The sequence below is a fragment of the Pelodiscus sinensis genome, chromosome 20, assembly GCF_052426305.1.
Source record: "Pelodiscus sinensis isolate ZL-2025 chromosome 20, ASM5242630v1, whole genome shotgun sequence".
NCBI lineage: Eukaryota > Metazoa > Chordata > Testudines > Trionychidae > Pelodiscus > Pelodiscus sinensis.
In genome coordinates this window covers 21941771-21954571 of record NC_143071.1, presented here as the reverse complement: position 1 = coordinate 21954571, position 12801 = coordinate 21941771, and the positions used below count along the sequence as shown (strand labels likewise).

General features: G+C 42.5%; 1 protein-coding gene across 3 annotated transcripts in view; it reads right to left on the bottom strand.

Annotated features, from left to right (window-relative positions):
- The window catches only part of SEC14L1 (SEC14 like lipid binding 1), a 110009-nt gene that overhangs the window by 29917 nt on the left and 67291 nt on the right, over positions 1-12801 (bottom strand). For all 3 annotated transcript variants that reach the window (XM_089771961.1, XM_075903576.2, XM_075903577.2), the window contains 5 exons: positions 12659-12790; positions 5435-5563; positions 4973-5207; positions 1762-1871; positions 56-245 (listed from right to left, as the gene is read on the bottom strand). In XM_089771961.1, coding sequence (XP_089628087.1) covers positions 56-245; positions 1762-1871; positions 4973-5207; positions 5435-5563; positions 12659-12790 — 796 coding nt within the window. The remainder of the gene's footprint in view (positions 1-55; positions 246-1761; positions 1872-4972; positions 5208-5434; positions 5564-12658; positions 12791-12801) is intronic.

The window sequence follows — 12801 nt, the reverse complement described above, 5'->3', positions numbered from 1 at the left end:
TCAACAAAGTTATTTAATTCTGATTATAAAGTGGTCATCAGTATCTAAAATGTACCTTTGTCATGGTGATGCCAACCTCCTGCATAATAATCTTGCAATACTTGTGGTGGGTTCCAGGTATCCAGAATATAGTCCACCTGGTGCTGTTTACGCCATGTTAGTGATTGGCAAAGGATCTCTCTGGCTTTGTCAATATTGAAGTCCCGGGCACGCAAGAATCGTAAAATGTGTTCATCTTTTGGGATCTATGGGAAAACAATTACTGATTAAGGTCTGAAACTTTGACATTTAAAATCAGCCAATTTACAGAAACTTGAATGCAAATATACAGATTGAATTTTACTACTAATTAAAGGAAGACAATTGCAAACTTATCAGAACATCACTTTAGGGATTTTTTTTTTAAGAGGACAGGAAAAAAAGAGTAAAGAAAGAAAAGTGCCTCTTTGGTTTAGAAGTTTCAGAGGGGTAGCAGTGCTAGTCTGTAACTGAATTTTTTTAAAAATAACGAATAGTCTTGCAGCACCTTACTACTACTACTACTAAACCCTTGTACTCCAAGTGGAGCATAGGTCCCCTACAAGTCTCGTCCACTTTACTCTGTCTCGAGACAAAACTTCTAGCTGACTCCAGGAGTACCCCATTTGTCTTCCATCAATCTCAGTAGATCTTCTCCACATTATCCAAGGTCTTCCTCTTTTGCGTTTTCCTTGTGGGTTCCATGTGAGAGCTTGTTGGACTATACTGGAAGATGGTTTTCTGAGAATGTGGCCTCGCCATCCCCACTTTCTTCTCTTGATTTGAATGTCAAGGGAGGCACCTTAGAGACTAACAAAAAAAATGTAGATGGTATCATGAGCTTTCATGGGCACAATCCACTTCTTTTAGCTCCATTGTTACAGAACTGCAATCTCCCACGGGGAAGATAAGTGCATTGTTTGCACAATCACTAGGCCTTCTTAGTTTTTGAACTGTATCATGACTTATTCATTTCTTGTTCCAGACAAGAATTGAAATTAGCAAAAATTTTCTGTTCAAGCATTTATTCTAGGATCCTCCCATGCACTCTGTGGAATAACGAGTTTTAAGGTTGCAAAAAAACCAAGATGATCACGCTTCTTTAATTCATCCAAAGCAAATATTTGTGAGATCTTAACGTGGGAAAATTTTGACCGTTTGTGTGTAACAAATGACCAAAGTGTACATCTGAAGAAATGGCTTGTGCTCACGAAAGCTCATGATAACATCTACATGTTTTGTTAGTCTTTAAGGTGCTATTAGACTATTTGTTGTTTTTTAAGTTTTTCCTGATACAGACTAACTAGGCCACCCCTCTGAAGCTTCTGTGTGTAACACAATACTATCATATAAATGTATGGTTAGATCCCTCTTGGTTATAAAACCCTTCTACAATAAAATATGTTTCTGCAGGAAGAATAGAAGACACTGGCAACATTGTATTTCATACCTTTGACAATCATACAGAATATGAGGACTGCTCATGCTTTCTCTGTCCTATCTAAAAATAACTGGATTAAACAACCAATCATTGGAAGCAGATTTGAGGATCAGACATAGTCACTCCACAATAACTAGATATAAGAAATGAGGTCATGTCATACAAGGCAGACATCTGAAACTGCTTGGCTGTCAATTCCATGGGATGGATTATTAATATTCTGTTAATTCAGTGACGTTCATCTTGTGTATTGTGTACTTTTCTGAAACGCAAAAAGCTAAAAATGGTGACTAGCTTCTTACTTTGCCCTTGTGTGTTTCCTGGAGCCACTGTCGAAGCCGAATGAGGCAGCTTTCCTGCAATGGTGTCAAGTCACCCAGATACCGCTTTATGTAGTCTGCATCAAGTTTGTCTGAAATGGTATTTACACATTGTTACAGCAATTATTAATTACTAGGTCAATTATTTGATATGGAAGAACCCATGTTCTTATTTTCAGTCAACATGGCTCATACTTGTCAGCTTTAATTACATTCAATTGAATTAAAATGATAATTTCTGAATTGTTGAGTTTAAGAAAAAATAAATGAACACCTTAGCTAATATCTTACAAGTGAGTTGCCTTTCCTCTGCGCTTGGCATTCATCCAAGATTTTGCTATACTCGGAATATGACCAAAATGGTAATTGAATTAGTTTCTTTTAATCTCTGAAGGTCAGACTTTTTCCTTTGGTATAATCTAGGGATGTTAAATTTAGGTTACTTTGATAGAATTTTTATCGACTACTTGATTACTCAATAGCGGAAGACAGCCCCGTTCAGTCCTGACTCATGCTGGGACCAAACCCCACTGCAGCTCTAGAATTTAAAAGGCATTAGGAGCCGAGGCGCCTGCTTCCCCCCACCCCTCCACCCCACTCCTAATACCTTTTAAATTGCAGAGCCGCAGCTTTTGTCCCTGACCTAGAGCGAGCAGGGACTGAACCAGGCTGCCTGCCAGCCCAACTCCTAAATTTAGTAGGAGCTGGGTGGGCAGGCAGTACAGCTCAGTCCCTGCTCACGCTGGGTCAGTGACCAAAGCTGCAGATCTGAAATTTAAAATGCAGTAGGAGCCAGGGCACAGGCTGCCTTTTAAATTGCAGAGCTGCAGTGGGGTTTGGTCCCAGCACAAGCCAGGACTGAGAGGGGCTAATTGCCCAGATGGCAGTAGCCCAACGGGGGGTAGATGGAGAGGAGCAGAGACAATGCTGAGGGGAAACTGATTCCTCCCCCCACACCCTTACTGCCTTTGATATAGAGGCAGCAAAGGATGGGTGGGGAGGAGAATACAAGTTGTCGACTAATCCACTACTCTCTGTGCATTATCATTGAATATACCAGAGGGCTGCGTCTAGACTAGCATGATTTTGCGCAAATACTTTTAATGGAAAAGTTTTTCTGTTAAAAGTATTTGCGCAAGAGAGCGTCTATGCTGGCATGTGCCTTTGTGCAAAAGATTTATTCTAGGTTGTATTAACAGGTGTGTTGTAAGCAAAACTCGTGAAGTCATTCTGCCACTCTACTCTGCACTAGTTAGGCCTCAGCTGGAGTACTGTGTCCAGTTCTGGGCGCCACATTTCAAGAAAGATGTGGAGAAATTGGAAAGGGTACAGAGAAGAGCGACAAGAATGATTAAAGGTTTAGAGAACATGACCTATGAAGCCAGGCTTCATGAACTGGGCTTGTTTAGTTTGGAAAAAAGAAGATTAAAGGGGGACATGATAGCGGCTTTCAAATATCTAAAAGGGTGTCATAAGGAGGAAGGAGAAAATTTGTTCCTCTTGGTTTCTGAGGATAGGACAAGGAGTAATGGGCTTAAAGTGCAGCAGGGGAGGTTTAGATTGGACATTAGGAAAAAATTCCTAACTGTCAGGGTGGTCAAATATTGGAATAAATTGCCAAGGGAGGTGGTGGAATCTCCCTCTCTGGAGATATTTAAGAACAGGTTAGATAGACATCTGTCAGGGATGGTGTAGACGGAGCTTGATCCTGCCTTGAGGGCGGGGGGCTGGACTCGATGACCTCTCGAGGTCCCTTCCAGTCCTATGATTCTATGATTCTATGAAAAGCATCCGTGCCATTGAGCTTTCTTGCACAAGAATACTTGTGCAAGAGGGCTTATCCCTGAGTGGGAGCGGCGGAGTATTTGCGCAAGAACCACTGATTTTGTACAGTACAAAGTCAGTGTTCTTGCGCAAATACTCGCGGCCAGTGTAGACAGGCAGCAAGATTTTGCGCAAAAGCATTTGCTTTTGCACAAAATCTTCCCAGCTGAGATGTAATAGAATTAAATTTAAGTGAACATGTAGATGGAGTATATGAATATTCTCCATCCACAGTTAAGGAAGAATTGAAACTACACATTAGGAAGAATTAAGTATTTTCCAGATACATTTGGAATTTAGTTTTGTTGGTTTTTTTAGCATAGTCAAAGAACAGAGGGGCCCTCTTCTGTTGGAAATGCTAACAAACTGTGATTTTGGTCTCTAATCTATTGACGGTGAAAAGCTCCCAGTTTTGGTTCTGGAGGGCTAACCATTTGCAAGATAATAGGCTGATTTTTGCAGAGCTCTCTGCTTTCTTCCCTGGGAATCTAAACTATTGCTCTCCACTGGTCTTCAGTGTGATTTTTTTCTTTTTTTTTAATGCTGGCCATTACTTAATCACAGAGTCAGCTACCAACACACTTACCCAGGTTCCAGATAGACATTAAATGTGGTAAGTGTGTGTGTATGTGAGGATTCCCAGAACTGGTCAGCACCAACATGAGTACAGGTTGGAGCTCCATGGTCCAGCACTCTCAGGACCTGAGTGGTCCCAAAGAAGGTAGTTTGCTGGACCATGGGAGGTCAGGCATAGGGTTCTCCCGGGGCTTCCCTCCAGACCACAGCCCGACCAATGTACTGCCCCCAGATGGTTGTGGGGCTTCACTCCCAGCTGCTGCATCACTCTGGCCAGCGGGGTTCCCTGCCTCAGGCTGCCGGCGCCAGCTTTGCTTCCCTGGATAACAGAGACTTCCCTATCCCCAGCCAGCGAGGGCTTCCCAGCCAGTGGAGGCTTTGTGCCTCCAGCTGCAGGAGCTCCTTTCCCCCAGCTGGCAGTGGATCCATGCCTCCAGCCAGCAGGGAGGCTCTTTTTCCTTGCTGGTGGAGCTTTTCTCTTGGTTGACAGGGGTCCTTGTCTGGTCCTGCCCCGGCTGCTGGCTAGGCTTCCTGCCCCCAGGCCATTGGCCCTCCAGACTGCCTACTGGCTGAGCTCCCAGCCACTCACAACCTGTGGCCGAGGATCTTTGATCAAGCAACATCCTGGGTCCAGCAGGACCAGAGTACTGGATCACAGAGGTCAACCTGTACTAATGAAACAGAGACTAATATGAGGGTCTTCAAAGAAGCAGAGCTTCTTTCTACAAGCATTTCAAATAAACCAACTAAAAATGAGAATTCAAACAGTCCACAGAGGAGATGCCAAATATACCATCAGGTGTTCCTGCTGTGGGGTCTGATGGGCTGCTGGAGGTGTTGAGCACTTCCTTATTGTTTTGTCCCTCCTTGATGGCAGTATCTGGTACGCTGATAACAGGAGAACTTGGCTGTGCAATGTGGAATGTGCTGTTTTCTAATTTATACATAACAGGAATCGTCCAACGAGGAACAAATGTTATCCCTTCTTCTTCCATCTGCTTCAGGTAATATTCTATTATTTCCTTCCCCTTTGAAACAAAATTATGTTTTAGCCAATAAAATGTCTTAGATAAAAACAGGACTTGTTTAGAAATGCAATAAAAGGCATCCCAAAAGAGAACCCACAGATCTCTTTCTACACACTCTTCACAATATCCTGCACTACAAGCACAATTAATCTGTTAAGAGACAACAGCTACGTTTTTAGCGTTTAAATCTAACTAGTCAGACATCTACATCGTGCCCATGTGCTCACCTTTTTTATATTGCTTGTGTATTGTTTCATGGCAATCTTTTCCACTGTGCTTTCAAAGCCAAAGAAAGACTTGATATCTAGGCTTGCTGACTGTTCAAAACAGGTCCAGTCTTCATTATCCGGGTGAACCTATTGGTGGAGGACAGCAGAGTCCACATGGTTTGGTTACTCTTTGCACAAGGTACACTTTCTCATATAAATACTTGGATAGTCAAAGTTCCATATTTAAGCATGTCAACTGTCATCTAAATGGAATTTGAAACCTCTGGTCCCATTTGCAAAATCCAGATTGAAAAAGGTAAAAGTTAGTCAACAACAAAAAGAAAAGAGAAAGCCTTCATATGGGCTCTATAAAACCCATCATGGCATATTTTCTCTTAACAATAACTAGGTGGAAAAAACCCTGTCCTTCAACCCGCTTGGATTATTTACTGCAGATAAAACTGCAACACATTAGCACCACTTACTACCAAGGAAGTTGCATAATCTTTTCTGGATAAAAAAGAGTTTGTACTTGGTCCTTCTGTGTAAATGCTACAGAAAAGAGTATAACCTCTACGGGGGTTGCCAGTCAGAATGAGTCAGAGTTTACACCGAGCAGAATGCCTTTTCCTCCCCCGTCTTTCAAACTTCAAAGACGTTCCTGATTGTCCTCTCTTCTTTCATCATAAATTTTTGGTTTGGGTAACAGGGATGTTAAAAGGTATTTAATTAACCGGGTCACCATCTGTCCCCGTCCCTCCGCACTGCTGCCTCTAACACAGGGGCAGCAGCGCAGAGGAGGCATGGCAGCAGCCCACGAGCTGGTGTGCATGGTGAGTAGGCTTTTAAACCGGCTCCCTGCACATACCCGGCTCTTAAGCCAGCTCCCTGCATATACTGGCTCCTGCCTGCCTGTCCCCCGATACAGAGGCAGCAGCGTGGGAGTGGGGTAGGTGGCTCCCTGCGCATATCAGGAGCTTGCATGTAACCATGAAGGATAACCAATGAGCCCAGGCTCATCAGTTAACCATGTACATGGCTATTTTTTCACATCTCTATTGGGTAATATTCCATGCTTGCAAGAGGAAAGACCTATAAAGATCATTTAGTTTAACCCTGGCTGAACTAAAGGTTATTCCAGAGGAAGGTTATTCCAGCACTTAATCCAGTTTAATGCTTAATGTTTCAAACAATGGAGGTTCCAACTCTTCCTTTGGAAGATATTCCACAGTATAATAGGTTTCATAATGATTTGGCTATAAAATTGTGTTCTCTCTTATGTTCATAAAATAAGAAATCTGATGTTAAATAGCTTGGGCATCCCATACAAACATAAAACATGCTAATAAGAAGCACAGAAGCATGCTGAAAGTATGCTTTATTTACACAGCTAAATCAATCTAACTGATTTTTAAAGAGACATGTTATCTTAAAATAGGGCTGTCAAACAATTAAAAAATGTAATTAATCATGTGATTAAAATTTAATCATGCTTAATTGCACTGTTAAACCATTATAAAATAAGATTTATTAAAATATTTTGGATGTTTTCTACTAGGGATGTGAAGATTTAACCAGTTAACCGATAAGTCTCACCCTTACCAGGTGAGGGTTACCAGTTAAGGTTATCTGGAGCACTCCCTGCTGGAGGTGGGCCTAGGCACCCTGCAGGCAAGGGCTGCTCCAACCAGGATGCTATGACCACCTCCACACTTGCTGTTAGCTAATTAAACAGCATACTATAAATAGTATTTTCAATTCAACTAATAAAAGTATTGCAGCACAATCTCTATCATGAAAAGTGAACTTACAAATATAGAATTATGGACAAAAATAACCTCATTCAAAAATAAAACAATGTAAAACAAATATATTGGAAACAAAAGGAAGACCAAGGACAGAGTCAGCCTATTGCTCAGTGAAGAGAGGAAAAAACAATACAGAAAATGTGGAAATGGCAGAGTGTTTAATGACTTATTTATTTCGGTTTTCACTAAAAAGGCGGTGGTGATGCCTAAAATAGTGAATGCTGGAGAAAGGGAGGTAGGTTCAACAGTTAAAATAGAAAAAGAACAAGTTAAAAGTTACTCAGAAAAGTTAGATGTCTTCAAGACTCTAAGGCCCGATGAAATGCATTCTAGAATGCTCAAGAAGCTGTTTGAGGAGGTGCCTGCTCTTTGAAAAATCATGAAAGACGGGAGAGATTCTGGAAGACTGGAAAAGGGTAAACATAGTGCCCATCGATAAAAAGGGAAATAAGAACAACCCAGGATACTACAAAGCAGTCAGTTTAACTTTTGTGCCAGGAAGGAATGGAGCAAATAATTAAGGAATCCATCTACAAACATCTAGAGGATAAGAAGGTGATTAGTAATCATCAGCATGTATTTGTCAAGAACAAATCATGTCAAAACAACCTGACAGCCTTATGGAAATGAGGGAAGTGATAGATATAGTATACCTAGACTCTAGTAAAGCATTTGATATGGTCTCACATGACCGTGTAACAGATAAACTAGGGAAATATAACCTAGGTGGGGCTACTATAAGGTGGGTGCATAAATGGTTGGATAACCGTTCTCAGAGAGTTATCAATGGTTCACAGTCATGCAATAAGGGCATCACAAGTGGAGTTCCACAGAGAACAGTTTTGGGATTTGTTCTGTTCAATATCTTAATCTACAATTTAGATGATGGCATAGAAAGACCATTTATAAAGTCTGCAGATGATGCCAAGCTGGGAGAGGTTGCAAATGTTTTGGAAAATAGGGTCATAATTCAAAATGATCTGGACAAACTGGAGAAATGGTCTGAGGTAAAAAGCATAAATGTATTCAACAAGGATAAATTCAAAGTATTCCACTTTAGGAAGGAATAGTTTCACACATACAATGTGACTATTTAGGAAGGAAAACTGCTGTGTTGCAGGGCACTATTTGAATCATGGCAGGTGGATTGGCGCAAGCCCACAGATACCCGATTTCATGGATGACAGAGGACCACATCTTGGGGATATGTTATCCGAGAGCCAGCAGAAGCATGCTCGGTGTCTTGTGGAAGCATTCCAGAAAACCATGACAACATGCTCTGGCTGGATTCCGGTGGTGTCCCATACCATCCAGATCATTTCAGGCCAGGTGGTCCGGGAAAGTAATTGCCCCCTCCCATGACACAGGAGGGAAGTAGTTGAGCAAGAAGTAGAAACAATAGTGGAGCTCAGGGTAATCAAATGTTCACAGAGCCCCTGGTGCTTGTGCTGAAGCCAGATGGGAGCATCCAGTTCTGCATAGACTTCTGGAAAGAGAACACCATCTCCAAATTCAATGTATATCCAATGCCTCAAACGGAAGAACTTCTAGAGTGCCTGAGGACTGACCATTTTATCATAATCCTTGATCTCACAAAGGGTTACTGGTAGATTCCCCTGAATCCAGGGTCGTGGGAGAAGACAGTGTTTATTACCCCCTCGGGACTATTCCAATTTGTCAGGATGCCCTTTGGCTGTCATGGGGCTCCCGCAACCTTCCAGCGGATGATGGATCATCTGCTTTCTGCCCACATGGAATATGCTGCAGCCTACATTAATGATGTAATTTATTTATAGCTGGAATTGGGAAGAACATTTATTACAAGTAGCAGTGGTCCTGCGGACCTTCCAAGATGCAGGCCTCACAGCCAATCCGAAAAAGTGCCAGACTGGATGGCAAGAGACCACGTATCTAGGCTACCATTTGGAATAGCGCCTCATCTGTCCCCTGGTGGGGAAAGTTGAAGCCATCCAGATGTATCCAGTACCCACCACTAAGAGGAAGAGGTGTGGCAGTTCCTACAACTAGCCAGGTAGCCAGGTACCTGCAGTTTGCAGCTATCACTGCTCCCTCTCATTGCTCTCCTCGCCAAATATAACCCACAAAGGTTATATCTGATGGTCGATGGAGTGCAAGATAGCATTCCAGACCCTCAAGAATGCCTTATGTAGGGAGCCTGTCCTATTTAGCTCCAACTTTGACTGGCCTTTATGGTCCATACAAATGCCTCAGACATGGGGTTAGGAGTGGTGCTCTCACAAGAGATAGATGGGGAAGAACACCCCCATTCTCTACATTAGCCGGGAGTTGTTTCCCCAAGAGCAGAAGTACTTGGTTATTGAGAAAGAGACTTTGGCCATAAAATGGAGCATCAAGGCACTGTGCTACTATCTCCTTGGAGACTCTTTTATTTTGATCACAGACCATGCCCCTCTAAAGTGACTACATAACATGAGGAACACAAATGCCTGTATAATGAGATGGTACCTGACCCTGCAACAATATGTCTTCACCATCCAGCACAGGTCGGGAAAGAAGAATGCCAACGTGGACACTCTGTCCTACCTAGGGTAAGATCATGGAGCCAGTCCCCAACACCCAGTGAACCTGCTGGAGAACCAAGTATGCACAGAGGGAGAGAACAGAAGTGATCCAGGGATAGCTGACCACAGTTTGGCTGAGCCAGAGCTGGGATCAGCATGTTGCGATCTGGATCCCTGCTGACTGAGCAGCAGACCATTCTGCTGTTGTTAGGGCCTTGGGCTGAGACGCAGTGGAGTGGGCGGTTCTGCGTCCCCCAGCCACCCAAGTGTCAGTCTTCTCTCTCCCCCACTTCAGGCCAACTATCTGAGATTGCTGGATCTTTGCCCAAGCAAGGATTCCCGACTATTTGCTTGCTTTGCTGCTCCATCCTGACCCAGGGCCTGGGCCACTGGATTCTGATGGTTTGTTTGCTTTGCTGCCCCGCCCTGAGCCAGAGCTCGGGCCTTACTATTCACTTGCTGCCTGCCTTGAACCAGAGCTCGGGCTATTGATTGTTTGTTGCTGTACCGTCTTGAATCAGGACCTGGGCATCTAACTACCTGAACTGCTTTATTACCCCACTGAACTGAGCTGATCATCGGCATGAGACCCAGGACTTAAAGGTGCTCCTTGGACTGAGGTGCAGTAGCCGCCCACTGATGCAGAAGGGGAGGAGCCCCTCTGTGAGCCCTGACTAATGACTTTTACATGCTGAAAGAGATAAAAAGTTTTATCATCATTTTGGGCTGAATTAAAAGGAGTATTGCAATCAAGAAACAAGTAATAATTCTTCCACTCTAAAGTATGCTGATTAGGCCTCAACTGGAGAATTGTGTTTCTTCAGGAAAGATGTGAAGAAATTGGAGAAGTTCCAGAGAGGAGCAACAAAAATTATTAAAAGTCTAGAAAACATAATCTGTGAGTGATGACTGAAAGAACTGGGGTTGTTTAGCTACAAAAGAGAAGACTCAGAAGGGGCATGATAATAGCTTTCAAATACCTAAATGGATGTTACAAGGAGGAGCTGTTATTTTCCTTAACCACTGAGGATAGGATAAAAAAGCAATGGGCTTAAATTGCAGCAAAGGAAGTTTAGGTTGGACATTAGGAAAAACTTCTTAACTGTAAGCTGGTTAAGCGCTGGAATAATTTGCCTAGGGAGGGTGTGGAATCTCCATCACCTGGGGATTTTTAAGAGCAGGCTAAATAAACTTCTGTCAGGGGCGAACTAGACGGTGTTTGATCCTGCCGTGAGTGCAGAGGATTGGACTTGATGACCTCTTGAGATCTCTTTCTGTTCTAGTATTCTATGAAAAAAATTTAGAGACTAAAAGTCCGCTCAGTCCAGTTTCTTGTTCAGCCAATTAAGTTTTTTTTTTTACATTTGCAGAAGATAATGCTGCCCGCTTCTTGTTTACAATGTTACCTTACAAGTCAGAAAAAGTGTTTGCATGGAACTGTTGTAGCTGGCGTCGCAAGATATTTTACATGCCAGATGCACTGAAGATTCTTATGTCCCTTCAGGATTTAACCACCTCTTGCAGATGATGGGTTCTGCTCTGTAACAATCCAAAGTAGTGCAGACCAATACATGTTCATTTTCATTATCTGAGTCAGATGCCAGCAGAAAAGTTGATTTTATTTTTTTGGCAGTTTGGGATTTGGTTTGGAGTTTGTTGTTTCTGCATGGGAGTGTTTCTCTTTAAAGATTTCTAGAAGCATGCTTCACACCTTGTCCCTCAAATTTTGGAAGGCATTTCAGATTCTTAAACCTTGGGTTCAGTGCTATAGCTATCTTTAAAAAGCTTTTATCAGTACTCTCTTTGCATTCTGTCAATCTGCAATGAAAGTGAAGCATGTCCTCTAGAATGGTGGCTGGACCATGCAGGGGTATACGGATGTTTAAGAATACCTGACATCTAAAAGGTTTGCAATACCAGCTACAAAAGTCCCATACAAATACCTATTCCTGCGACACTGTAAAGAAATAAGAAGTGGGCAGCATTATCTCCTCTAAACAAATTATTTTGTTTTAGCAATTGACTGAGTGCAAAGATTTGTAATAAAAAATAAAGTGTGAAGCATACACTTTGTATTCTGTGTTGTAACAAAAATTACTATATTATAAAATGTAGAAAACTATCCAAAATATTTATTAAATTTCAATTGATATTCTTTTGTTGACAGTGTGATAAAAACTGTGAATAATCACAATTAATTTATTTTAGTTAATCATATGCATTAATTGTGATTAATCCACAGCCCTACTTAAAAGGGATTTGTTTTAAATGTGCTATTACAGCAAACCCTCGCCATTCGTGGTGGATGCATTCCTGGCACCACCGCAAATGGCGAAATCCATGAATACTGGAAGCAGTGGCTCCTGGCTGCAACGGTGAGCTCACCGTGGCTCCCATCCCCGAGATGAGCTCCCTGCAGCTCCCAAACTCACCATGGCTGTCAGCAACCGCAGGGGCAGGAGTCACGGTGAGCTCCTAGAATCTTCCAGCTGCCACTGTCAATGTGGGGGGAGGCAACAGGCCTACCTCCCCCGGAGCTGTGTCCCCTCTTAGGCTGGGTGATGGGATGCATTGGGGGATAAGAGAGACCCGCAATATGCAAAATTGTGAAGAGCATATGTATGGACTTGAGCTTCTCATAATCAGAATCTGTCAAATGTCTGTTCTCTATAATGTGGGAATATGTCCAACCGACAGGAAACCAAATCTGCATCAGGGTTTTCAAATGCTGATTACTTTTAACACTAGCAGCAGTGCCCATAGCACAGGCACAATAATAATGCTGATTTTTAGGAGGAGCCAAAAATAATCCATCTTCTGGTTATTAGTGCTGAATGTCAATGCCAACCAGACCCAATCTATAGAACTGTTAGATTTTCTCTGTTACTCACTGTGTAACAGCAGTGCTCATTAATGATGACTCTGTTAGAAAAGGTTTCATTGTAGGCCTCTATGTGCAAAGTTCGATCTTGTCTGTTCAAGGAGTTCTTCTGGACAAAGTAAACATAATCTACTCCTGCAATCTGAGAAAGAT